General features: G+C 40.5%; 1 protein-coding gene across 2 annotated transcripts in view; it reads right to left on the bottom strand.

The window, feature by feature from the left end:
• Positions 1-27090, bottom strand: part of Srek1 (splicing regulatory glutamic acid and lysine rich protein 1) — a 33126-nt gene extending 6036 nt beyond the window's left edge. Inside the window, exons 1-10 of one of the 2 annotated variants that reach the window (XM_028883725.2) lie at positions 26881-27090; positions 18688-18821; positions 13377-13501; positions 10404-10568; positions 9830-10008; positions 8116-8246; positions 7163-7277; positions 5188-5301; positions 4554-4874; positions 1164-1259 (exon numbers count right to left, since the gene is read on the bottom strand). In XM_028883725.2, coding sequence (XP_028739558.1) covers positions 1164-1259; positions 4554-4874; positions 5188-5301; positions 7163-7277; positions 8116-8246; positions 9830-10008; positions 10404-10568; positions 13377-13501; positions 18688-18821; positions 26881-27053 — 1553 coding nt within the window. In that variant the 5' untranslated portion in view covers positions 27054-27090. The remainder of the gene's footprint in view (positions 1-1163; positions 1260-4553; positions 4875-5187; positions 5302-7162; positions 7278-8115; positions 8247-9829; positions 10009-10403; positions 10569-13376; positions 13502-18687; positions 18822-26880) is intronic. The other variant, XM_028883735.2, reaches the window with a different exon arrangement.
• Between the last annotated feature and the right edge of the window lie 858 nt (positions 27091-27948).

Here is a 27948-nt window from a genome sequence, read left to right as displayed (position 1 = left end):
TTGCTTTCCAGCACTCACATGGCAGTTCACAACCTCCAGTTCCAGGGAAGCTGACATCCTCTTCCCACCTCCACAGGCTCCTGCATACAGGTTGTGAACATATGTACACTCAAGCACACACACACACACAAAGTAAATGAATATATAAATATTTTTAAAGCAAAAGAAAAAACAGGTAGGTGATGTAATTTCTGATTTCAAAATGACTACAAAATTGCATTAACTGAAAACATGGTACTGGCTAAGGATAAACATATAGGTCTATGGAAAGCCTGGAATCAACTCCTGCATACCAGATCAAATGATTTCAAAGACAGGAAAAAATGGATGTTTTCAACCATGGTACCGGGGAAACTTGAAATTCACATGCCAAAGAATGAAGTTGAAATCCTACCTCCAACCATATATAAAATTTACTTCATGAAAGAGCTCAGGCTCAAAGTAACAGCAAGTGTTCTGTGACCTGAACCACAAGTCTGATTTCTGGAACTCATATACAAGTAGGAGGCAATTAATTTCACAATGATGCCCTTCAACTTCCACACACATGCTGTGACACATGCATGCCCCTCCATGTACATCACACACAATAATGAAGAAAATTTAAAAAGCAAAAATAGATCAAAACCAGACAATACAGTTCATCACCACAAGTTTTCAAATAGTCTGGTCTACTGGTATATGACTACCAATGAGTCCTGGAAACAGTCATTGAGCACACAAATACACAACGGTGTGAAGAAATAAAAAGTTGGAAACAGACAAAAGCTGGACCAAACACTGAGTGGGATGAAGGCACTGTCACAGAACCAGTCCCGGCATCATAAAAAGAAAAGGGGACATTCTCTCTCACCATATAGCAACAGTTCTCAGTTAAGAGTGGCAGAAAAGTGCAGCCTACCTATTTCACACCACTTTATGTCTAAGGAAAAAATGACCATTTCCATCTTGTAACTAGTAAAGGGGAGAGGAGGCAATTCCTGAACGGACAGGGCGGATGAGCACACGGGTGGAAGTTGATGCTTTTGAACACTAACGTCTTACATCAATTCTCAAGGATACAAACATATTAGCCATTGGAAAACCAAAACTTGAAAACAGATTAAAGAAGAAGTGCTTTTCCACTTCCTGCTCCTCTTTAGGTTTCACCAGATTCCACCTACCCCCTGGGAGATGGAGACCTGGAAGACTTTCTTTTTATAGTCTTTGATGTCCTTGGAGATCTGGAAGAACTCCTGCTTCTTCGCCGCCGCCTTTCCCTGAAAGACAAAACGTCACTTTCTAAAATCAGCAACTGAAATAAGGGACAGTCCAAATTATAAGCTAAAGGGTCCTCAATTCAGTGAGAGCATCTCTCCAAGACTAGTTTGATTAGTTTATCTTGTTAATGTTTTTCAGACCTTGACACCAGCCTCAGGTTCCTTAGTGCTGACACTGTAGGCTGCTTAGACCACCAGCTTAGCTAGATTTTATTTTTATTGGGAGAGGGGTTAAAGGAACTCTTGAGTCAAATCCAGGCCCTCCCACATGACAGACAAGTGCTTTGCCACCACGCCACTCTCTAAGCCCATAAGTGCTAATTAAACTCTTTCTAGAGCATGTTTTATTACCTGACTTTAGTGCAGATCAAATTATAAACCATACATTTTATCACTGACAAAACCACCATCTATAATTTCATGAGAAAATATAGGACAATCTCCTTTTCATTTGACATCCTTTAAATGTTTTTTAATTCTTTATGTTAGTATAGAAAGTGATGGGTTTCACCAGACGTTTCAGATCCAAGTGTCTTCTCTCTTAGCAACTAAAGTCTTTCCCATCCTTCATTGCACCTCTGGCTCCTCCTTTCTACCCCACTGAAAAGATTTTCTAGCAAAGTAACAAAGTCTGCCAAAACGGAAAGATAAGTTATCTTGCTAAGGTTGAGATGTGTCAGGATAATAAAAAGGTGTTTAAAAAATTTACTGAGAAACCACTTTTTCCTCTAGCTTGCTATCATTACTACTGTCCCAGTAATTTAAAATTGAATGCAAACATTTATATAAGTAGTTAAAATCTAAAATTTAGATAAGCAAATAATTACCAAAAAGAAAGATTAGTGATATTCAATAAAATTTTTAACATTGATATACAATGCATATTCTAAACCATATCATATTTAAGAGTGGTCAAACAATGAACTTCACCATGCCCAAGGGATGAGGAGGTAGCAGGATACATTTATCAAATGACTGATTAATATAGCCAATGATCTTATATAAGAAGTTCTGATAAGGGCTGGGAAAGACTTCTCATTGGAGAAAGGGCTTGTTGCCCAAGTACCCCTGTAAAAGGCCAGGCAGGGTGGCACATACCTGTAATCCAGCACCAGAAGGCAGAAACAGAAGGATATGGGAGACTACCTAGCCAGCCTGGGCAGTCAGTGAGTTTCAAGTTCAGTGAGACCTTGTCTCAAAAAAATAAGCTGAGAGTATTAGACAGAGACATCGACACAGATCTCTAACAGCAACACATATACATATAAATATACACACTTCCCACACACACAAGAACAGCAGCTCTGATAACCACTAACCACACAACAAAAATAGCAATCCTCTGAAATTCAAGTTGTCCTTACTATTGCTTTTAGTCTTCTTTCATAAAAGTTAAGCACATAGATTATTAGTTGTATACATGGTTGTCATTTTAAAGGGCAAAAAAAGAACAAAGACTGTAACAACACAAATACTGTTTAAACTGGGTCTACCTTTTCAATTGGAAACAAAACTCCCCAGACAAGTCAAGACTTCCATGGTTATTTGGAGGCTAGAGGACAACACATGTAAAGCAGCAGGAACAGAGCCTGGCACATAGCAAGTGCTTGAGAGATACAGATTTTTTCTTTTTTAAAGAATGGGTACTTTTATTTATTTATTTATTATTCCTTCATTCCTTCATTCATTTATTTATTATATATATAGTGTTCTGTCTGCATGTATCCCTGCAGGCCAGAGAAGGGCACCAGATCTTATCACAGATGGTTGTGAACCACCATGTGGTTGCTGGGAATTGAACTCAGGACCTCTGGAAGAGCAGCCAGTGCTCTTAACCTCTGAGCCGTTTCTCCAGCCCCCCAGATTCTCTTTTTCTGTGGGGAGCAGATCAGAATGTTGGGGAAATCAAACCCAAATCTACTCACACATGGTAGAAAGGCCCTGGCCCACTCTTTTTGCCTTTCCTTTCTTGACAATATTTCAAGCATCTGTTTTTGGTTTTTTTGGTGGTTTTTCTATTCTTTTATTTTTTTGAGATAGGGTTTCTCTGTGTAGCTCTGGCTGTCCTGGAACCTGCTCTGTAGACCAGGCTGGCCTCGAACTCACAGAGATTCACCTGCCTCTCCCGAGTGCCAGGATTAAAGGCGTGAACTACCACTGCCTGGCAGCTTCCCACTTTCTTCACACAAGGAAACAAGATGCTCCACTTCTGACAGCAGAGCAGAGGGCAAGGGAAAGACCTGTCTTTACCAGGGGATGGTGGTCTCAAAAGCTTGCTGGAAGGACAAAATAAGGCAAGACATCAAAGTCAGCCAAGAACGAGAACTAGCCTGTTATACCAATACCCAATAAACACTGCAATTAGCTTTTATTATCTTTTAATAGGCTAACATTAAAAAATAAGATATAAGATAACATTTTTAAAGAAAATATATTCCTTCAACTTGTTTGCAATGAAAAGTCAACTTTAAAATTTGTAGAAACATTTATTTTTAAATATTTTTAAAAGACTCAGCTTAACTTATAATCATCTGAAATAAGAGATAAGAAGGTTAAAAACACCCTTGAGGAAGATTCTCATTTTGTAGCTGTTACTATAGCAACATGCTGCCACCTGGTGGCAGTGTATCTAGTAATATAAATTAATATAAAGTGGAAACAACAGTCCTAAGAGGGAAAGGTCTAATCCTCAAAACTAACAAAGAGAACCAAAACTTAAAGTCATACTATTACACCCAAGAATTTTTATATAGCCATTTCCATCGCATGCCATCTTCTAAGAAAAATAATGAGTAATAATTAACCAGATTTAAATAGTGCATTACAAAAGACAATGAAGTCTGTCCAAATATCTCGCCCAGGAGGTTCAATGATATAGTGACCCCTGTGCTGGAAAAAACTTTATTTGTTCAATGAAGGGTAAATGCCACTACCACTATACTTGCATAGAGTAATCTTTCCCCCTTGGTTACAAACGTACTCACTGGTCACCAGTAACTCTCCTGGTAAAAAGTTGCAGCAGGTGCAGTCACAGCTCATCAGTGAAGAGCTTGCCAGGTAAACGTAAGGACCTGAGTTCTACCTCCAGAGCCCACAAGGGAAAGCACAGCACACAATTAACAGTAACAGGTGTGGCAGCGTGCATCTAGGCCAGTACTATAGAGGGAGACACAGGTGGACCCCAGGAGCTCACTGGCCACCCAGCCTAGCCTACTGAGTCCTGTCCAATGAACCAGACCCAAGGTTGTCCTGTAACCTCCACACACAAACAACCACAGGCACGCACACACAAACCTGCTGGTACTACGAGATCTTCTTGATGCATTGTAACTTCTGGGTGGTGTTCTGGACTTCTTATCCTTCTTCCGCTTCTCATCGGCCTCTTTGGATTTGTCTTTTTCCCGCTCCTTGTCTTTGTCTTGTTCCTTTTCCTTGTCTTTGTCTCGATCCTTTTCATGGTCCTTCTCCTTCTCTCGATCTTTGTCTTTGTTTTTACCCCGTTCCTTGTCTTTGTCACGATCCTTCTCCTTCTCTCTCTCCTTCTCCTTCCCTCTTTCCTTTTCCTTCACCTTTTCTCGAGTATCTTTTCTCTTGTCCCTTGAAAAACAACAAATTCTTAGCTAAAATAATTTTATCTCAAAAAAAAAAAAGAGACCTTTCTTTTCCCAGAACTACCAGCACAAAATCATCTGCAACAACTCCAGACATTAGAAATTTCTGTGTAATTCACATTGTGTACCTGAAACTGATAAGCAGAACAATGACCAGGCTGAGCTGAATCACACTGATCATATTTGCATCAGAGGCCTAGACACTTGAGCAACAAGAAAGACTCATTTCTCTCATAATAAACCTAAACCACAATTTCAAATGAGTGAAAAGTGATCAAATTTAAATTTTCTTGACATCTCCAGAACTCACCGTGAACTGTGAACGACTCCTTGATTTCCGCCTCTCCCTAGACTTAGAGCGTTTTTTATGTGGACTCTTGGATCTACGTCTATCTTTCTGCCTTGAACGTGACCTGTTATGAGATCTACTCCTAAAGAAAAACAAATTGTAAGAAGATTAAAACTTATTCTTAGAATTTCAACTGCACAAAGTTAAGACAAGATTAGTTAGAAAGTTGATCCTATTTACCAATATTTTAAATGACCCTTCTATAATGTTTCAGTTATAATACCAGAAATGAATTACTTATTGGAAAATTGACTAGCTATAATTTAATAGTTATTTCCTATGTCAGAGTTAGTGAGTATTTCCAGGGATGATCTGGAGACTTCACCCGAGTTTTCACATCACCAACTGTCTTAAATTCCTGGCTTCCTTGTAAACTGGTTATGAGTCATTCTGAGGGGAACAGGTTATATCCTTCAACATATCTATAAATGGCCATGCACAGCTTGTCACAACAAACATCAGGAAGAATGTATAAAGGATGAGAGATCAGAGGGTGACCGACAGAACGCATTATGTTATCAAAGAACACATTAATAAAATTATTTCAGCTGTGCATTGCCACCAGCAACAAGATGCCAGCAGATCAGTAACACCACGGTCACGTGGCCACATATAGATTAATAGGAATGGATTAATTTAAGATGAAAGAACTAGCTAGCAAGAAGCTAAAGCCATAGGCCATACAGTTTGTAATTAATATAAGCCTCTGTGTAATTATTTTATAAGTGGCTGTGGGACCTCGGGTGGGAGAGATTCATCCGGACTGCTAGGCAAGGCAGGACCTGAGAAATTTCCATCTAAAGATATCTTTCTGTATGCTGTGAGTATGTGTAGCTCCCATTGGATAATAAATAAAACGCTCGCTACCTCTCCAGCACCATGTCTGCCCGGATGACACCATGCTTCCCAATCTGATGATAATGTACTAAACTTCTGAACTGCATATGCCAGTCCCAATTAAATGTTTTCCTATACAAGCACTGCCATGGTCACAGTGTCTCTTCACAGCAATAGAACCCTTGACTAAGACAGGCATGATTCTCAAGTAATTTGCATATCAAAGCAGGACCTGCTGCAATTTGCTCTCTAAGGTATCATTTGCATCAAACACAAAGCAATTACATATAAAAGAAAAAAGATACTAAAGTTATGATCAAAAATAGGACAGAAAGAACTTAGGAAAGGATGGCATTGTTGCTTGGACCACGGAGAGAAGAGCTGCAACCTGAGCACCACTTCCAGCATTAGCTTGTCTCAAAAAGGAGAATGAAAACTTCCTGTTGAGTATAGAAGGTTAGTTTACGGCGGGGCAGTGGTGGCGCACACCTTCAATCCCAGCACTCGAGAGACAGAGCCCAGAGCCAGGAGGATCTCTTTGAGTTCGAAGCCAGCCTGGTCTACAGGGCAAGATCCAGGACAGGCACCAAAACTACACAGAGAAACCCTGTCTCGATCGAGTTTAAATCATATGCAAAAAATCGAGTATAAAACATATGCAAATAGGAAAAACACTCCTAAAACTGAAGATTATCAAAAATTAAAAATCAATTTGAGGGGCTGAAGAGAAGGCTCAGAGGTTAAGAGCACCGACTGCTCTTCCAGAGGTCCTGAGTTCAATTCCCAGCACCCACATGGTGGCTCACAACCATCTGTAATGAGATCTGGCACCCTCTTCTGTGTACATAATAAATAAATAAATCTTTAAAAAAAAAAAATCAATTTGAGCTGGGAAACAGTGGCGCATGTCTTGAATCCCAGCACTGGTTAACGGTAAACTGGTGTACCCCGTAACTACACCATTATCGGTAGAGCACTGGTTAACGGTAAGCACACTACCAGGTAAAGCCACACTAAGGAAACTTCTCAGTTCTAGCACGTCAACATCTCAACCCTCTGACATACACACAAAACTGGAGAACACAGCATCGGCAGCAGAGTCTCACCTGTGCTTGGACTGCGACCTCTTCCTTCGAGAGTGGGATTTTGAGCTAGACCTGGACTTTGAGCGAGTGTGCGAACGGGATCGACCGCCTTTCCTTTCATTGCTCTTTCCAGACTCTGGGAGGAAAAAACCACTTTGCAGCGTAAGCTCAGAACAATTAAAGATCCCAGTTAATAATTAGGCACAAGTGGAATATACCACATATAGTGCAAGGGGCCTACTCTCTGTACATCCTCCTCCTGTGCAATTATCCTTCAGAAACATCCAAGAAAGTCATTGCAAAAACTCGTTGAGTGCAGCCACCCTGCAGCAGTACATATAAACCAGATGATTATAAACAGCTGTTCGTAGTATTTTGTTGCTGCCATAACGTACGATTAAACAGTCTGCAATTCCTACGACAGTGAGGCTAAGACCTTCCTGCATTTATTTTGTTAGAATTGAAGCTAAATTCCAAGTGTTAATTTAGGAAATCTAATTCAAGCTAAATCACAAAGACATTTTTAGAGTGGATTTTAAAGTATTTAACAACACAAAAATTTGAGTAAGTTTTACTTTCATCTTGCAAAACTGAGTGTTTCTTCTAAATCATATGTCCTTTCTCTTGTCTTAAAATTAAGACTTTGAGGGAAAGTCAAGCTGCCTATTTTTAGCACTTTACACATTACTCTTTCCTTTTCAGCCTCACAGTAATAACACTCACCCTGCTTCTAGCCAACCAACTTCAACACGACTTGCTGGCACAGAGAACTCCTCCCTAAGCTGGTGTGTCAGTTCAGCAGCAGGGACAAGTCGGTCTGTGCTGACCTGTTCTGAGTCCACTCACTACTTCTGGAGTTTCAGTCTTCTCCTTTGTGCAATGAAGGAACTGAGCAGTGTGATCCTAAACTCCTTCCAGCTCTAAGAGTCTACGGCCTTGAGACTGTGACTATACAACAACAGCGCGGGCCTTACCTGGTTCAATAGCTGCTGAGATAAATGACTGAGCCTCCCGCACGCGCTTCATTACTTCTTCTAACTCCTTAGCTGCAGCCTGAGGTGTCATCTCAGGAGGCTTTACTATTGCATTGTTGGAGTGATTTATTCTAAATCAAAAATATTAGTATATCACAAACACACCACAGTTTATAAAACATGAACCAACTGTTAGTATGATACATATATATGTTTATAAATCTAAGGGTATCTCAGCAGCACATAAGGACATAAAATAGCTAAATATAGAATAGCCAACAGCAACCTCGGAAAACCATGATTACTACTCATCTACACCTGATAAAGAAAAACTGAAGTCTACCTTACTTCTTCAACAACTGAAAGACTATTACAAGTGCTTTTGCATATACCTTTAGAAAAAATGACAATCCTGGCATAGCCATACAGTTTATAAAAAATATAAGTCTCTATGTATTTACTTGGTTGTGTCTGAACAGCTGCAGGACTGGCGGGTGAGAGAGATTTGTCCTGACCGTGGGCCAGACAGGACCAAAAAAACTCTCGCTACAAATGATGACTTCTTTTTCCTCCTGACTTTTCTGCATAGCCCTGGCTGTCCTAGAACTCACTCTGTAGACCAGGTTGGCCTCAACTCACAGAGATTTTCCTGCCCCTGCCTCCCAAGTGTTGTGATTAAAGGTGTACCACCACCACCAGGCATGGACCACTTCTATCCTTAATTAGATTCTGCTAATAACCTACATACCCCAACAGGACGAATGGGAAGCTGACTACATGGCCATTTTATTCAACACTGCCCCATGTCTAAGTCAGACATAGCTTCAGAGTTGAAAGGCATCTGGTAAACCTCCCCTAGTCGGCAAGGTAGCTTCTGTGACACACACACACTTGCTACGTCTATCTTACCCATTCCACACTGAGTAGACTGAGTACCTGATAACAGTGACTCATCATTTAAAAGTAAAATCCCACCGGGCAGGGGTGGTGCACACCTTTAATCCTAGTACTTGCAAGGCAGATGCAGGTGGATCTCTGTGAGTCTGAGGCCAGCCTGGTCTACAAATCGAGTTCCAGGACAAGTTCTAAAGCTACACAGAGAAACCCTGCCTCAAAAACACCAAAAAAAAACCAAAACCAAAACAAAACAAAAAGTAAAATCCCATCAAACTATTAATTAAGAGATCAACCTATAAAACTCAAACCCACATTCACCCTAATAACCTGTATGAAATATAATTTCTGGTCTTGAGTATCTGAACACGATATGAAATTTTTACAAACAAGGACGGACATGAGCAGATTAAGTCACAATGTCTCATTTAAAACACTTCTAAATACTTAACACTACTTTCTTTGTAGGATTTGGAATTTACCAAAAATTCTTACTATAAGAAGTTGGGTAGTTCAATTACAAAACTAAGTTGCCCTTAATCTACAATCAGCACAAAACAAACCTGACTTACAGAACTGTACAGGAAAATACCTGAAGCCATTATATACCATATACAAACAGTTAATGGCCAACTAGATATTAAAAACAGAAAAGACATCTTCAAACATAACATGCTACAGTGTCATGCATTTCACTTATACTTAACAGTCTCTTCTTTTCCATAAATTGCCCAGAACTATTTTTTAAAAAGCTTAATTAAATCAAACACTTTATAACGTTTTCAAAACCATTAAAATGTCTTTGTTGAAGATTTCTTACTTCAGTGGCCTGTCTCCAAACATAACTCCATTAAAAGCAAGGGCCCTTGGTACAGAATTTTGGTCTGCAAATTCCACAAAAGCAAACCGAGTGGGCTGAGTCTCATCACCTGCCATCCGAACAAACTTCACTTCTCCAACTTGTTTAAAAAATTCAAGTAGTTGATCAGCTGTCGTTGTCTGAGGAAGCAGAGGGACACTTTAATACAGTATACTCTTTTTTTCTTTTTAAAATCAGGTAAATAAAGCAGTTTACATTTGCAGGGAGAGGGGCCACTGGCAAGGTTGCCATGCTCCTGTCACTAGCCCCTTACCTATGCTTCTCTAAGATCTTGATTACACTCCTGGGTCACAAGAGACTCGTGAGAGTGGAAGGGGGACTAGATGGGGGGAAAGGGGACCAGTGGGGATGGGGGAGTCACAAGAGAGTAGTGGAGAAAATGATCAAAATATATGCATGCATGAAAACATCGTAATGAAACCCATTATGTAAGGTATACGAACAATACTTTATCAACAGAATTTTTAAGAAGAAAGAATAAGCAGCCACTGCCACTCAGTTTCTTCTTAGTTACCTGAGAATTCAAATTTCCAACATAGACTGTTCTCCTAATTTCATCAATTTTTGAAGGATCCACATTTCCCATAAGTGGTGGCTGTGGGATCTCTCCAAGTGTTGTAATATTGGGGTCCAGTGCTGCTGCCGGTATGGCTCCCAAACTGCTAAGTGAAACACCAAGCTATAAAAAACAAAAGTAAACCATAAGGCACAGTTTTGATTAACGACCAAAGCATTGTTCTTTAATCTTGTTACCAGTATCAACTCAACATGAATGTGAGTAAAAGGACTCCTTGATTTAAGCTACATGTATCTGAATTATTAGGAGTGAGATCACATTCGTTTTTTAATACAACAATGTCTCTACCCTTAACCTGATACTAAAACTGGACACTAATTTTTAGTGTTCAAGGTAGTTACAATCTGTGATTTCCTTCAACAGTATTATTTACTGTAGGAAAGAGGTAAGGTTAAGTTTCTGAGAGCCTGTAGTCACAATAGCCCAGTCCATCATGCATTCATTACAGAACTTTTTCATGTGCCTTTCTGTCTGATATTCCCTCAGCCAACACATGTTAACACTGAATGCATGGTCAGCAAAACAACTCTGAAGCTTTTCTACATTTTCATCATTGAGGACTTTTTTTTTTAAAGCACTGTGGGGGAGGACTATTTAAAGAGCAAAGTCACATGCTGAAAAAAAAGAACAAGATTTCAAAGACTCTAATACTCCACCAAGCGAACTGAAAACAAGGCAGGAAGTGCTTGACTTCACCTGGATACACGCTCTTACATGACTGAAGTCTGTCATTACTCCAGAATGTGCCCACAGCGCACAGATTCGGGGGCTTCAAAACATTTTACTAAGTGAATCAATGCACAAACAGCTAATTTGTAAATATCAACATACCGTACCTTGTCATTCAAAAACACCAACTGAGTGAGTTTCTGATCATTATTACACCATCTAAGTATACTGAATTATTAACTTAATCCTTGTTAAGTTAATAAGAAATCAGTATTACTGAATCCAATTTCTTTTTCTTTCTTTCTTTTTCCTCTTTTTTTTTCTTTTTTCTTTTTCTTTTTTCTTTTTTGGTTTCTCAAGACAGGGTTTCTCTATGTAACAGCCCTGGCTGTCCTAGAACTGACTCTGTAGACCAGGCTGGCCTAAACTCACAGAAATTCTCCTGCCTCTGCCTCCTGAGTTCTGGGATTAAAGGCATGCGCCACCAGCCCGGCTCTTTTATATATAGATATAACATTTATATTTATGTGGGTATGTATGAGTTTATGTACACCACAAAGGTGCCAAAAGAGGGTATTGGATCCCCTAGAACTGGAGTTCCAGAAGATTGTAAGCCACCTCACAAAGGTACTCAGAGCCAAACCCAGGGCCTTCGCAAGAGCAGTAAGTGCTCTTAACTGCTGAGCCATCTCTCTAGGCCCATGGGATCATCTTTCTAGAACATTAGTAAAAGCAGTTTTCAACCTATCTTAGGAACATGTTAATTTTAAAGTATTTTTAAACTAGAAGAGACAGAAGATCTCAGAATTTGAAAACATTTTCTGCATTTGGCAGAAGTAACAAAAAAAAAGGGGGGGTTTTTTCAAGGAAAACGTACCACCACTTTCATTTCTACTTGTCCTACTCCATCAAACCATCACTGACAATATGTGCAAATACACTGTAAATGACTAGATTTAACAACTGTTAATTAAAAGAAGTTCAAAGGGGCCAGGCGGTGGTGGCGCACGCCTTTAATCCCAGCACTCGGGAGGCAGAGGCAGGCGGATCTCTGTGAGTTCGAGGCCAGCCTGGGCTACCAAGTGAGCTCCAGGAAAGGCGCAAAGCTACACAGAAAAACCCTGTCTCGAAAAATCAAAAAAAAAAAAAAAAAAGTTCAAAGGTGAAAAACTAATGTCATTTATTCTTGTCAGAGTGGCCAGTCTGATATTTTGGAAAACATGCTAGAGTCTAACCAACTTAAAAATCAAATTCAAATGCTTTCTATGATCTAAAAGCCCTACAAAGTCAGTCTCCTATCCAACCTCAAACACCTAGTTTTCTCTCCTCACTATGCTCCAGCCAAACTGGCCAGCATGGGTTCCTCAAACACGTTCCATTAAAAATCATTCTGGGGGAAAAAAAATCTGCAAAAGCTGAGTGGTTGCACATCTTTAATCCCAGCACTCAGGAGGCAGTGGCAGGCAGATCCTGTGAGTTCAAGGCCAGCCTGGTCTACAGAGGAGGAAGCTCCAGGCAGCTGAGGTTACATAGAGAAACCATCTCGGGAAAGGAAAAAAAATCATTTTGCTCCGTGGATTGTACGTAGTAAAGGTCTCCAGTGGAAGAATGCTATGCAAGATTCAAAGTTTCAGAAGGCCCTTCTTGAATCGGGACAAACTGACCATCACAATCACGAAGTCTGCACTCCCTACGGAACACTAGAGCCGCAGTCCTTACTGTTAAGGGAATGGGACTCCGGTCTTCAACACAAAAGCCAAAGCCCAGCAATGGTTATATAGGTCTTTTACTAAGAAATCACAAGGTATTAATTACTGTTTAATTCTACACAGAAACACACTCAGATTTTTTTGTCACCCCTTGTTCCATCTTCTCAGTCACCAGGTAACTACTTCTCTGAAATGCTTTTGTCCATGACTAATACTCAACTCCTTTTTTAAATGACTTAGTCCTTCTGGTCCTCCAGAATTGGCAAGTGATCTAGCACCTCCAAGTCTATGCTTCCGAAAGCACCAAGTGTCCATAACTGATTTTTCTACTAAATAAACCTATTTGAAGTCTCAAATTTGAACAAGCCCCAATATTTCAAAGTAATCCCCAAAACAAGCCCCAGTAAGATGACATGGGGTAAATTCTTAAGCATGGATTTGGAATAGTTGCCATCAAAGAAAGTGAAAATAATTTCTCCCTCCTTCCTCAACAGCTTGCACAGGTCAGTGTTTACCCACTGAGAGGACTTACACTACTCACTGCCGTCAGAGGGCTGGAGGTCGGTATGGGAAGCAATCCTGCACCAGGCACCAGGCTGGTCATGGTTGGAGCAGGAGCCAGTAAAGAAAGGGCTTTGGCTTCCTCTGGGATTTTACCTGCAGAGGCAAGTTCCAAATGTTATGGAGAGCAGAAACACCACACCAGCTTTACACTATGATTTTACAATTACCCTTGCACTTAAAAAATAATAATAATAAATGAATCTATCTATCAGATCCGTACAAAGAAACAAATAAGAACATAAGTCTTTCCTTTTATCCTGCTCTATTAGGAAAAATAAAAGTGAGCAAAACTTCAAAGACTAACAATCTCATTAATGGAATATTATTTTAAAAACTGAATAATGTAGACAATTATTTAACACTTTGAGCTATGGGTCACCTGTACTGGAAACTTAATGTTCATGAACCAAACGATATCAAGCATGGACGCTTTCCCAGGACGCTGTTTTCGCGGTGATCGAAAGTTGTGTTACACATGACAACCGTTCGTGTTGGCTGCGTCACTAATAGCACACAGAACATCAGATACAGAAAAGAAGAACATTTTTTAAAGTTTAATCCCCAGAAATGGCAAATAACCAAATTAGTCAAAAAAAAAGAAAAGAAAAAGAAAAAAACAAATATGTGCGAATTGAACTTTGTTCCATAATGCGTGTCTCGGCCCTGTTACTGAAGCTCCTACTTGTGAGTAGACAATTCTGACACCCTCCAAGACTCCACTCAATTTCAGATAAACACAAGAACAGAAAACTAGAACATGCAATCAGCTTCAATTAAAAAAGGTCCATACCCATTCATCAGTAAGGCACCTCACCAACATCAGTAATGCCTAGAAAGAATCCAATCCCAAAGAAAATGCCTTAGGCATTTGATAAAAAAAAATTCATGGGGCTGAGCAACATTTCCCCAGTCTCAGGAAACTTACACTATTAACTTTTAGATGCAATTTCGATATATTTATCTGAATAATAGTTAACTAATACTTAAAAACGCTTTTCTTATGAAGCCTGTAATTTTCTAACAGGAGTAATACCAAAATCCCTTTAGAAGTGAAGAAAAATGCCCACAACTTAAAAAATGAAAAATTTACTTTGAAGTTCATGATCTGCCATATTTTGTTTCTGAAAAAAAAAAAAAAAGACTAAAACTCACATTTTCCCCTATCTTCTTAGCAAAAAAGGTCTACTTCTCAAACTTGATTGCATATATAAATAATCATTTCTATTAAGAGCATCTTAAAACTGTACTTTAAAATCAAATATACTGAAAAATATATGTGGCAAGTTTTCAAAGGCATTATGCCTGATTTCAGTGGAAAAATCCTATTTAAAACAACCAGATGTCAGAGAGAAATCTCCAAACAATTTCTGGAAAAACCTCCAAGCATAGATAGAATTCAAGCTGGAATTTAAAACTTTAGATAACGGTTTTAGCTTATGTATAGAAAGAAAATTAGAATTACAGTTTAGTAGCTTTGGCAAATGCATACTTTCTAATTTTACAGCTTCTAAATTTAACTAATTTCAAAAACAAGGTTATTACTTTAAATTCTGGAGAACAAATTTCTTAACATGCAGAATGATAACAAGGTAGGCCTTACTAAAGATATCAAATAACAATGAACTATTAGTTATCACTATTACTATACATCTACATATGCCCACATATACACTATACTATTTATATTATCACATTCATTTTATCTATTAGAAATATTTTTTAAGATTTAAAACCTGAACACCTCTGATGAATAACTGCAGTCCTGAGGTGTGTACTCTATGCTTCAGTACCCTAATTTATGCACCTAAAAGGGTTCCAATGTAGTCATGTGCCCCATTTAATATTGTCTGTCAATAACCAAACCCAGCTATCCAGACAGTAGAGGCTACACAAACAATAAGGTATTAGACATGAGCCAAGCTCATTACTTCGAACTGTGAGGCCTCAGTTCTATCTTAAATATCAGCAGGCTATCAGATTCTCCCTGCCATTCATGACAATAAACTGTTAAAAATCAGTAACTATAAGCTCAGTATTATTTGTCTTATTCTATTAAAGATACTTTAAGAAAATTTCCATTGCTTTATTTCCAAACTAAAATGTATCCTCTGAAACTCTGGTAGAGTATATGGAAGTAAAAACAAGTGAGCATTTGGCATTTTCCCCAAACTACACTTGAAAGAAAACTGAGGCAAACATCTCTCACACAACTGTGAGTCCTGACTTCATATTCCACTTGAAAAGCTAGTAACCTCTGAAGAATTCTCAACAAAAAAATTCAAGCAAACAAAAAAACATGCATGCAAATAAATAACCAACAGTTTTCTCCAATATCCATTCCCCAGAGGCAACAGAAGGCTTAAGAGCAAGCTAATAGAAGACAAAGACCTCCCCTACCTTCGGATCGTTAAAAGAAATGCACTTAATTTTCCTTGGTGCTTTTATATGCCTACAGTTCTAGGGGAAGGATAAAAATTAGAAGCCATCAGTTGGTTTTATGAGAGATGTAGACTTGGGGAAAAATAATAAGTACTGAGCCCATGAGAAAATGTCCCTACGGTTCTAGTCAAGTGTTTTAATGTTTGAAGATCAAAGTGCACCTCAACCCGCCAACACCATTAAAGGCCCTGAGCATCTATCTTCACAGCCCTGCACTCTACCTTACTGCACGGCCATTCAGTTCATCTCAAGGTTGAGCTCTGTTCATCCTTCCCCCATCAATTTACAACACGTTATGAATTCTTAATGGAATACCATTTACAAAGAACTGGAAAACCAGCTCACAAGTTAAAAGTGAGAGAGATTTAACAAAACAAAAACAAAACAAAACAAAAAAGGGACAAAATAAAAAGAACTGAAATGAAAGTAAAACAATAAAAACAGAGACAGGCGTCCATCTTCTGCGGCTCAGACTCCGATCTCATTTCCCCAATGAAGGTTTCACTTGGCGGCAGGTTTAGTGGCATGGCAAACAGTGCCTGACTCAGGCAAGTGTAACAGGTCTGCCTTGGCCAGTCTAGTCATCTAATAATGCACACATATCACATAGAGAAAACATACAAAACCAAATTAATAGTCAAAATCCATCTACCAGAAAATGTGGACATAAAGTTATGACTGATGATTAGGCTCACACCTGCTATGTTGATCTTATTTTTTCTAAGTGTTAATATTTATAAAAAGAAATCTGAAATGCACGCAACAACAAAAAGAGGTCATATTTAGACAAGTATATTTTATTCAAAATGGCATGTCAGTCCATTTCCTAATGGGTATCAACACCACTTTTCCACCCTCTTCTCACATTACTGTCTCTGAAAAAGGGTACAGTGTTCTACATGGCCCCCTTCTGGCTCCCACCCCAGTGCTGTGCTGTTTCTGCGGCATGCAAGCATGCCGGGATTTGAGTGCACAGGGCACACACAGCACGGACCCACGGCCTCCTCTCTGCGCCTCCTGCACTGCAGACCTCACTTGCTCCTCACTCTGCTCTTTCCCATGTAACACTGCATTACGTCTTTGCTGGCAGTGCATAATCAGGCTTAACAGCTGTGAAAGTCATCAGCTGTAGTTGACAAAACTAATAAAAAAAATGTCTATCAGTCTCTTCCTGATACCAGTCTTGTGGAAATACAAAAATGCAGTAAATGTTTAGATTTACATGTACAAAAATGGTAAAATTTTCTCTCAAAATGATAGCATTAAAAATATTTAAGAGCTATAACTGATTGTGTTTTTATAAATTTCTACCAAGGAAATAAATGACTTCCATGTGCTCATAACCTTGAAAGTTTTGTACAAATCAGAGTTTCTGATTGTATGGGATTAACAAAGGTTCCAACAATGACTGAAAACTCTTCCTTCAAAATCAGCAATGATAAAAGTCTACACTATAAATTTCTGATATTTCCAGTAAAGAACTCTACTGAAGTATTTCCTGAGCAGTTTCATGCCATGAAACTTTGTCGAATCAATACCTCTTCCTCTCCCACCTTACTCCCCAACTTGGGGCTCACTGTGCTCTTCAAGAGTAACAGATAAGAATCTACTCAGCAAATAATTTACTTTAATCCATCTTCCCTTCTACTCTAACCCTTGAAACATGAGAAATATGCTTTCAAATTTATCTGGGAAAAAAAAAAAACCAGAACTTCCTGTTCTGGGATTTCAAAATTACCAGTCTGGGAGGAGCTGTATCTTATAGCTCTTAACATTCCAAAAGAGGCATTCTAAAACAAGCAGAAAACTCCCAAACGCAGCAAATTCCTGATGCACTAAGTGATTTTAATGTTAACCTAATAACTACAACAAGTTTTTAAAATTACATATAAAAAGTTCATTCAATTGTTTCTAGAATACTTTTATGCTATAAAATAGTTACTATCGGCTAGCAAAAAAAAAAAAATGTTCATTTCTAAGGACATTTAAATTTAGAAAATAACCAAATTTTAAACACTATATATATAAGCCAGTCAGTACTCTAAGTTAATTGTACATTAAAACTGTCAAATTCAGAAGCCAATTTATACATGAATGACTCTAGAAAAACAAAATTGTTAATAATAATTAGCTCTTAAAGCAATACAAGACATAAAATTTCACAGGTAACTAGAAGGCCTTTGGCCTGCTCCCACCTTTGACATCACTCCTTGATGGAGGCTTTAAAAATTGCTTTCCAGTTACCCTCCCCAATAAAAGCCAATCAAAAAAAAAAAAAAAAGTTCTAGGTATATAGCAAAAATTACAATAAATTATGAAACCATAATCTTGTAACAACTGAGAGAAACTACCTTAAGAGGATATTTGAAAAGATAAACTGAGTACTTTTCAAATGAATATAAAAATATCACAACCCCAATTTGGCTGAATGTATAGTGTTTTGCTTGGGAAACTCTTAACTCTGTCCCATGAGTATATACTTACACATGCATTTTAAATACTTTTCCATACCAACTTAAGTTTTTAAAGTCCAAAAAGCTCTTCTTACAATCTGCAAACTGGCTACAGAAAAGCCAAACCCATCTATAAAGGGCAAATATTTGATCAATTTTCTAAATGTTCAGTTGTAAAATTTCAAATATCCATAAGTAATGAACTAACCACTTCAATATAATTTTCTATCAGGTGTTTTTTCTTCTCCAAATTTCATTCTCGTTTTCACACACACAAATATGAGTGTGCACAAACAGACTTGCACATAGAGTACTGGCCAATTTCTAGGAAAGTCAAACAGACAGGACAGATATTAAAACAGTAAGAAAAAAACATGAGATACCAACCTTCTGCACAGGGAACTACTATCAGAGCTCTGTCAATAAAAACCGTGTTAGTTAGATGCTGGGCCACACCAACACTTGATGGGTCACGAAACTTAATATAACATACTTTGGAGGAAAAAGCAAGAGGTGTGTTGCTGCAAGATAAAAAGAAAACAAATGGATTAATAAACATGTGTATGGCTTGATAATTTTCATTTGAAATTTCTTTCTTACACCAGACTTAGATAATTTTCATTGGTAAAGATGATTAACACACGAAACAACAAATTTTAGTCATTTAATGCTGACCTGTCTGACAAAGCAGAAGTCAATCCAGGGTTGTCTACAAAACCCTTTTGACGAGTGAAATTCAAAATCAATCAGTCCTTGAGTGACATTCCAAAACAGCTAACATGTTCTCAGGCAAAATTCCTTTACAGAAGCACCAATTCTCAAGACTTCACACTGTAGCTTCTCCCAACCCTATCTCATTACACAACATTTATAACATAAAAACCAGAGCTAAAGCCATAGCTAGTAGGTGCATGAGAGGCCCTGGGCTCACTGCCAATAATGAAAAAGAAATCACTTCAAAATGATCATTCAATCAGGTAACATAGAATTAAACAAGGAGTTTCTGCATATACCAGATGGCTTTAGGCTACAGAAAAATGTGCTTTTGGGGATAAAACAAAAGGTTTTTACAAACAAATGTTAATGTAATTTATTTTGCAAAATAGTAGACACTTTAGCCCATTTGATTCAACTCAATCTAAACAGACCGACGGTAAAAAGGAATCAGGATGTCGAAGAGAGATTGTCTATAATATGATCTCACCTCGTTATATTAAAAAAATCACTACCTTCATGGCACTATGTTATCTATACTATTTCTCATTAAAACACTGAATAACTGTTTAACTAGTAATCACAAAGTTACCTTTTAAAAAAAAGATTTATTTTTAAGTGTGTGTACACATGTGAATGCTAGTGGCCATGAAGTCCAGAAAAAGGCTGGAACTGGAGTCACAAGTGAACTGCCTAAGAGGGTGCTGAGAACCTAACATGAGTATGTGCTCTAACCACTATAAACCATCTTTCCAGCCCCCTCCACGGTCATTTATTACTAAATTTGTTCTCTGTAATCCTTCACATATAGCAACAAGTCCATCTTTCAAACAATGTGGACTAACATTAAATGGTTAAGGTTACAGTTACACTGTCAACCTGTGATGGTTAGCGTTGCTGGTCAAACTGACTGGATCCACAATCACAAAGAGACAACTGTATGTGCTATGATCTGGATTAGACGAGCTGCAGTGGCTCCATTCCCTGGGCTAAGGTCCTACACGACATCAAGGAGAAGGCCGGGGGCACAGTGCTGAGGACTCGCTTCCTTACAGGGGACTCAGTGTGAGCAGCTACCTCCTGCTCCTACCCCGATCTTCTCCTCCATGATGGACTGTATCCCTGAAAAGCCAGAGGAAGACCTTCCTTCCTTAAGCTGTCCCTGTCACGGCAAAAAGACACATATATGTGTAATAAATTTTATTACAGTATTTGACTATATAAAATAGCCAAATAAAAGGTGTTAGTGTTTAGAACTTAAGTCAATGTTATAAATGTAAGTAGTGGGGCCACTTTAGTTGTTTTTAAAAATACCACTTCTTTCCTATTTGACTCCATTTACTTCTCCCGGCCTAAGGTTACCAATTCACAGTAGCCCCTCACCAAAAACTCCTCTCAGCAATCTTCTAAGCCAAAGCCTTCACATAATGTCACAAAAGTAAATACAGCCCCATTCAGACTTAATCCACCACTTTGACATTACCAAATCTCCTACTAAGGTCCTGAAATCTGAACAACCAGATCCCAGAGCTGAATATTAACTATACTTGGATGCACCTTACCTCAGTAAGCTCACAATCCATTCACTACCTTTCTTCCAGCCCCGCCCTGTATCCTGTATTTTTATTTAGTTAAAAGTAAGTCACACTTTTCTGGTCTGATATCTGGGAGTCACTAGTATTATAGTAATTGACACTATTCACCAAAATTTCCAATGCTCCTTTTAAGTGCACAGTAAAATTCCACTTTTCTGCTTCATGAACTTAGTTATGTGCATATAATTTGCTTTGGTGGATTGACTATCAACAGAACTAACATCTCAATTCTGCAGAAGCCTTAAGAGCCACGGTTTAGCTCTCTTCCTCTGCCACAGGCACCAGCAATGTTCAAGAGACACAAAGCTGAATGTCTACTTCATCTCAGAGCGCCTCATTGAGGCCAGGTCTCAGTGGGAACTACCAAAGCGTGTTAAGAAATAATCTCTCTTGTCAAACTGAGACTTGGATTGCGAATCCTGAGTCACTCCTGATCCTTGACCTTTCCAACTTCCTCATCCAACCCGTCTATAAATCCCGAGATCCTTTCCCAAACACAGTCTTGCCTCATTCTCACTTTAGTAGTGCAGGACCTCAGCAGTGCACACCTAGATTATTTTACGGTTTCCTAACCAATCACTCTTTGTCTAACTTTAATCCCTTATTAATGGTCTTCCACAAAAGTGCCAGTGTGATCCTTACACCCTAAATTGCATCACATCCCTCAAGATTAAATTTCCTTGGAGGCACCTTTGTGTTCCCGCTTCATTTTATATCTATCCAAAATTCCAGACACACATGTGGTTCCTAGAACACATCCTGAGTAAGGACATAGTCTGAACATGAGGGAGGGCTCTGTACATGCTGCTTCACTCAGAATCAAATCTCCTCTCTCTCTCTCCTGAAATGAATTCCATTTTTCTTCAAGACTCAATTTTCAAGTCCTCTGTAAACCATCCAAAGATATCACAGACCCCTCACTGAGCATTATATGCAGCTTAAGCATGGACATGACTACAATTTATTTGAAACCCCAACACATTCTATAAGTTTCTCTAGTCATTTGCCACAGAGTTCATTTCACTGGCTGACCAACACCACCTAATTTGGGTAGGCAGGCTTGACCTAACAAATGAACTCAAAACAATCAGATTCCTTCTAGAAAGTAGCTTGTGTCTGAAGAGGAGGAGTACAGAGTAGGTCCACGAAGCTACAAAGAAGACACGAGAACAAACAGCCTCTTGAGAGAAAAAGGCAGTCACTTGGACTGCTGCCACCTTTCGGATTCCCAGGCCCAGGACACAGGAGGCCTCCTTGCTCTATAGCTATTACAGCCTTTATTCTCCAATTTAGCAAAGATCTTTATTAAACAATGTTGGCACTTACGTGGGATTGATAACACTTTCTGTCCTTCCCAGCTAAAGCAAGTTAAAAGCCAACTAAAGGTCTAGGAATTGCAACAGGAGTATGTTTAGCCCTCTAATCAGGAGTCTGACAAGCCATCATTAGAGCTACAGTTCCCAAGTTGGCAGACTCTTGTGAAAAAAATGCAAACCCAAAGAGTCACTACTGAAAACGAAAAACGCATATCCTAGCTATCTCTAGTTAAAATCCACTTCACTTTACATTTAATAAAGCAGTCCAGTTTATCAGAAACTATATGGAAGATTAAGACTGAGAACCCCGGGAACTGATTTCAAAGTGGTCTACTCTAAAGAGCACTCTCATGTAAGGTACATAGTACAGCAGTTCTCCACCTTCCTGATGCTGAGACCCTTTAATACAGTTCCTCATGGTGTGGGGACCCCCAACCATAACATTCTTCTGTTGCTACTTCATACCTGGAATTTTGCTATAGTTACAAATCATAATGTAAGTATCTGTTTTCCAATGGTCTTAAGCAATCCCTGTGAAAAGGTCATGTGACCCCAAAGGGGTCACAACCCACAGGTTGAGAACTACTTTAGAGGATCTATCAAAAATCACATGAACAAAGAGGTATATGCATGAAATTATTAAGCAACATAACATTTATCTAAGGACTCCAATAGCACTTTGGATGGCACAATTCTAAACCTTTCCTATGAACTGTTGACACTGACTGCTGACAAGCAGACACTTCCAAATGTACCTAGCTTAAATTCATTTACAATCAAAAATTAAAACCATGGCCAACATATAATGACAGAATTTTAAAAAACACTCAACACGCCGGGCGGTGGTGGCGCACGCCTTTAACCCCAGCACTCGGGAGGCAGAGGCAGGCGGATCTCTGTGAGTTCGAGGCCAGCCTGGGCTACCAAGTGAGTTCCAGGAAAGGCGCAAAGCTACACAGAGAAACCCTGTCTCGAAAAACCAAAAAAAAAAAAAAAAAAAAAAAAAAAAAAAAAAAAAAAAACACTCAACACAGCACGTGTCTTTAAATATTACTTTAAAGCACAGCAATATGCAAAATGCTTATTACAGATTAAATTAAAAAGGCTTATAATCACAGTGTATGAATGCTTTGATCACACTGTATTATAATAAGCACATATCAGGAACCAGAAGAAAAAACACGCTAAAGGAAGGAGTTCGGTGGGGTGATGTAAGGACACAGACTTATTTCTTTTTCTCCATTCGATATAAAATGGCTGCTATGGTTAGGTTCTGAAGTAACCCCCAAAGGGCTCTGGTGTTAAAGGCTCCTCCTCAGTTGTGGGCAGTACTTAGCTTACACAGGTGAATGCACTGGTAGAAGTGTGGGCTGGCTAGAGCACTAAGGTGCAGCTTTAAGGAGACATTATCTTGTCCCTGGCTCCTTCCTGGGGTCTGTCTCTATTTCCTACCCACCATCATTATTTCTGCCTGGCCATAGGCTGAATCAGCAGAGTCCATCAGCACAGACTGAAACCTCTGAAATCCTGAACCAAAGTAACTAACTCCCTGCTTGATGAGCTTAGGTGTGTTGCCATGGCAACAAAAAAAAATGATAGACACAGCACATGTTATTTCTCTAAGTGAACTAAGTTACTGTAAGTAGTTATAGGCTTTTACTGTTGTTCTTTTAACTTTGAAAACCAGAGAAGAGACCAGAGCAAGCAAGGAAGACAGCAGGTGAAAATCTCCCCGGTGTCATAAATCAAAAGAATTACCCTTGGAGGGCTGGGGTGTTAGTCAAGTGAAGGAAGGCACAGGGAACTTACAGGATGCAGATACTTCCCCTTCTGTGTGCTTCCTACATTGCTCTGTTTAAACTCTAAAAATTCAATGAGCTTGAGCTGCACACCATGATGTTCATTTTTCTGTATAAATATTATATCACAATGAAAAGTTTACTGAAAAAAGCAATTTGAATAAATAGGTTTTCATGGACTATGGAATTCAACTATTGTGCAAAAAGTTGGACAGTAATTCTGGATATTTAATTATCTGGCAACACAAAAAAGAATGACAAATAATCCTTAACATGTTCAATGAATGTCTACATAAATTCTTTTGTAATTTTCTGTATTATCTGTGCAAGTGTGTGCACATGGAGTGGAACTGTAGAGAAAGGTCAGGGGACAACTCTGAGGAGCTGAATTCTCTCCTTCCACAATGGTTCTAAAGACTGAACTCAAGGGCTCAGGCTCAAGAGGCAAGCCTTTTTACCTGGTGAGCCATGTTACTGGCCTGTTTACATGAGTGCTTAGTGTTTACAAATTCCAATCAAACTGCCCCTGAGGAGTCAGCTCAGTGGTAAAGCCCCTGCCACACAAGCAGGCAGATCTTCAAGATCCTGGCACTCACATTCCCTAGTGCATCTGCGGCACCAGGGAATGGAGACAAGCAAATCCCCAGAGGGAGCCAGCTAAGCCAGTCTACAGGAGGGGCTTCAGAGTCAGTGACAGGCTGCTTCAAAGAATAAGGTGGAGAGCAAAAAAGGAGGACACCCAATGTGGACCTATTTTCACATTTCCTAAAGAAATGTATTCCAGTTTTAAAGTAAATAACGACTCAACTTCTAAACATTAATCACAAAACAATGTTTATATGACAATCGAAACAACTATCATTATCTTTGACAAATGTACTATTGACTGCAATTTTAGACACTTCAGCGCCAAACTGCAAGTATAGCCTACTTGCACAGGACCAGCTAGCATAACTGCATTATGGAGAGGAAAGCCTGCCAATCAAGTTTATCAGCATCACTGCAAAGCCACAATGAGCCTCCACTCCCGCACTTAGGAAAACTAGGGAAAAGTTTCTGTCTGGCAACAACTTTGCGAAAGGAATTAGTTTGTGACATACTGACTCCATCTACACAAATAGAAAACCTTTTCATTCCATTTGACCTTTAAACCCCAAATCACAACATTTTCTCAAGCAGGAAGGAAAGTGGGTTTATCAAGCCAGCCCTGAAAGAGAGAGAGGGTACTCTTCCAGTTAATAACCGCTAGTGTTACTGCCTAAACACAAGTTCCACACACAAATGGCACTTCACTGGAGTGAAGACGATCCTGTGATGTACTTCTTCAGATACTCTACCATCCTAACGTTAGTTTACAAGAGTTCAATGACAGAGTATTTCCCTGACTGGCTTCCAACCCTTTCAGGACACAGCCCTCCTCGGAACACTCCTCAATTACTAAATGTTACGTACTTAAGAGACACCTGAAAGCAACTTCGAACACTAAAAAAGATAGCACAAATTTTAATGTCACAGTTAAATCAAACCTTATGCAGTATTCTTATCAAAAAAAGACTGCTTGAATCTCAGAATGATGAAGTAACCTGTACAAACTCTGACTATATGTCGTTCTACAAGATAAACTACCTCAAAAAACTTCAACTTCACGAAGTATTTTTTTAAGGTGAGGGAGGGGCCTGTTCTAGACTGAGATAAATAAGTATCATGTGGTCTTGAAGATACACCAGAAAAAGGGGGAAGAGGGACGGCATTATTAGAACAAATGAATTCTCTTTTGTTGTTGCTTGTTCTTTGGTTTGGTTTGGTTTTCCAAGATAGGGTTTTCCTGTACATGGAGAGCCCTGGCTGTCCCGGAACTCACACTGTAGACCAGGCTGGCCCTGAACTCAAGCGATCCACCTGCCTCTGCTTCTAGAATGCTGGGATTAAAGGTGTGCACCACCACGCCCAACTAGAACAAATGAAATTTTAATAACCAACTGTGCCAACAAATCAATGAATGCGAGTGATGGGAATATTGATGGGCATTCAATGTATTATTTTAACTTTTCTGGATGCGTGAAATATTTCCCAAAAAATTAATTTTAAATATCCAAATGCATAAGACATCAATATGCTGTGGTTCCAATACTCAGAGACTGCAGAGAAAAACATTGTCCCATATGCATCACTATGAAAGCCGAATTCTTTTACCAAAAAAATCATGACTAACAGCTTCCCTTTTCCTTCAAATGATTTTAGCAAAAAGAACAAAATACTGTGATCTTTTTCTTAAAGCTTATGAGTTCGAGAATGTTAAGAACGGCAAAACCATTACGATTGTCTGATTACGAGTTCCTGATTGCATAAGGAAATTTACCACTCCAAGTACACTACTACCTGGGAAGCGATCTCGACATAAAAACGCCAATTCAGAACTGGATCTTAAACACATATACGCAGTAACGATACTTCTGCACTGACTTATACTTTTTGAAAGGTTTGAGCCAGTGTGACCTTCTAGGAGGAGAATTCAGGCTGCTGCCCCAAAGGAGGTATTGACGTGATCGTTTAAGATCGTAGATGTGGGCTCGGTTAGAAAAACCAAAAAGAGGGTAAATAGTCTGATCGCCCCGGAGAACAAAAAATAGCCCTGATTTTCACGCTGTCAGCGGCACTCCGATCAACCCTAGCACCCAGACACTAAGACCCAGAGGTCTGGGCCGTTGCAGGGCGTCCTCCACGATTTCTCCCAGTGCAAAAAACGTTATGAGCCTTTGCCATGAGGGCTGCTGCGGGCCCACCTGCGGCCATCTTAAGTTCGGGGGCGGTGGGGGGGGGGAGGAACGACCTAAAGGGCTGGGGGCACCCAATTCGAAGCCCGGACACGAACCGCAGTCCCGGAGGCTCGAAAGGGGAAGCCCCTCCTAAGCCCTTCGCAGGCACCGCGCGGAGAGGTTAATCAACCAAAAATCCCGACGCCGGGAGCCGGGCAACCGGCCGGGTGCCCTCATCAAACATGGCCGCCTCGGTTAGAGCCCCGCGGTCACGTGACGCCCGCGCTCTCCCTCTCCTCCTCCTTCCCCCCCCCCAGGCCTCGGCGCCCGAGGTCTGGATGGCGGCGCGCCCCTCCCCCCCGCCGCCCGCCCTCCCTCCCGCCCGGGCTCCAGCACTCACTCTGGGGGGTAGAGCCGCAGCTCCTCGATATCTCCTAGGAAGGAAAAGAGCGTCCGCATCTGCTCGCTGGTCACCGCCGACGAGAGGTTCGTCACCTGAATCACCGCCGTGGGGAAGAGGCCGAAGCCTAAGCCCAGGCCGAAGCCGCCGCCGCCGCCGCCGCCGCTGTTCATCCCGGCCCCGCTGCCGCTGCCGCCGCCGCCGCCGCCGCCGCCTTCCCGCTTCCCCCAACGTCCACGACGCGTCAGCGACGGAGCCTGGGAAGCGAGGGCGCGCGGCCGCGAGCGCGCTCCCGCGGGCTAATTCGCGGCGGCGCCGGGCGCGTCTAGCCGCCCCATCGCGCGACTCGCCTGCTCTGGCGGGGAGGGGGTGATGGGGGGGGGAGGAGGAAGAGGGGAGGGCTGCGCGCGCCGGCCGGAAGTGTCGCCTTGGCAACGCGGCGGCTCCCGCGGGTCCCCGGGCGGCCTGGGCCTCCCGGCCTGGTCGCCCGTGGGCTGTGGCTAAGCCTTCCTGGGTCTTTAGACCCCGGCTGCTGCGGGCCGAGCGGCGGAGGTGGTGTCGTCGTCCCCCCCTCTCCCCCGAAACGCCATCACCACCTCTCTGTGCTTCTGTCGTCGTGGGAAGCCCGGCTCTTTCTGGTCAGCTCCGAAAACGGAGGAGGAATCCGGAGGCCAGGGCTGCAGTGGGGGAATAGGGCCATCACGTCTGGACAGTCTAAACTATCGCTTTATTAATACAAGCTGCTGCCCCGCTTAACCTGCTTTTAAAACCGGCGTGCACCCTGATTGTGAGAATTCTTGGGGATTTCCGCACCAAGTGTGGAGGTGCCGAGCGCCTTAAATGAGTAAATGAGAGTCTCTGCGGTCATTGTGTATAACATGCAGTTGGCTCACTAGCAGGCCTTCGTATGTATACTGTTAGACAAAGTCACTTGCGGTCCACAGACGGTTCACAGAGAACTTGCACCTTAAGATGGCACAATTGTATTCTCAACCAGAGCAGCTGTATCCAGAGTGCATGCATGGTCCTGGAGTCCGTTCCTGTGGGCCCAGATATCAAAACATACAC

The sequence above is a fragment of the Peromyscus leucopus genome, chromosome 11, assembly GCF_004664715.2.
Source record: "Peromyscus leucopus breed LL Stock chromosome 11, UCI_PerLeu_2.1, whole genome shotgun sequence".
In the NCBI taxonomy this organism is placed as follows: Eukaryota; Metazoa; Chordata; class Mammalia; order Rodentia; family Cricetidae; genus Peromyscus; species Peromyscus leucopus.
Note: the sequence above shows the minus strand (reverse complement) of the source record. Positions and strands in the feature narration are given on the sequence as shown.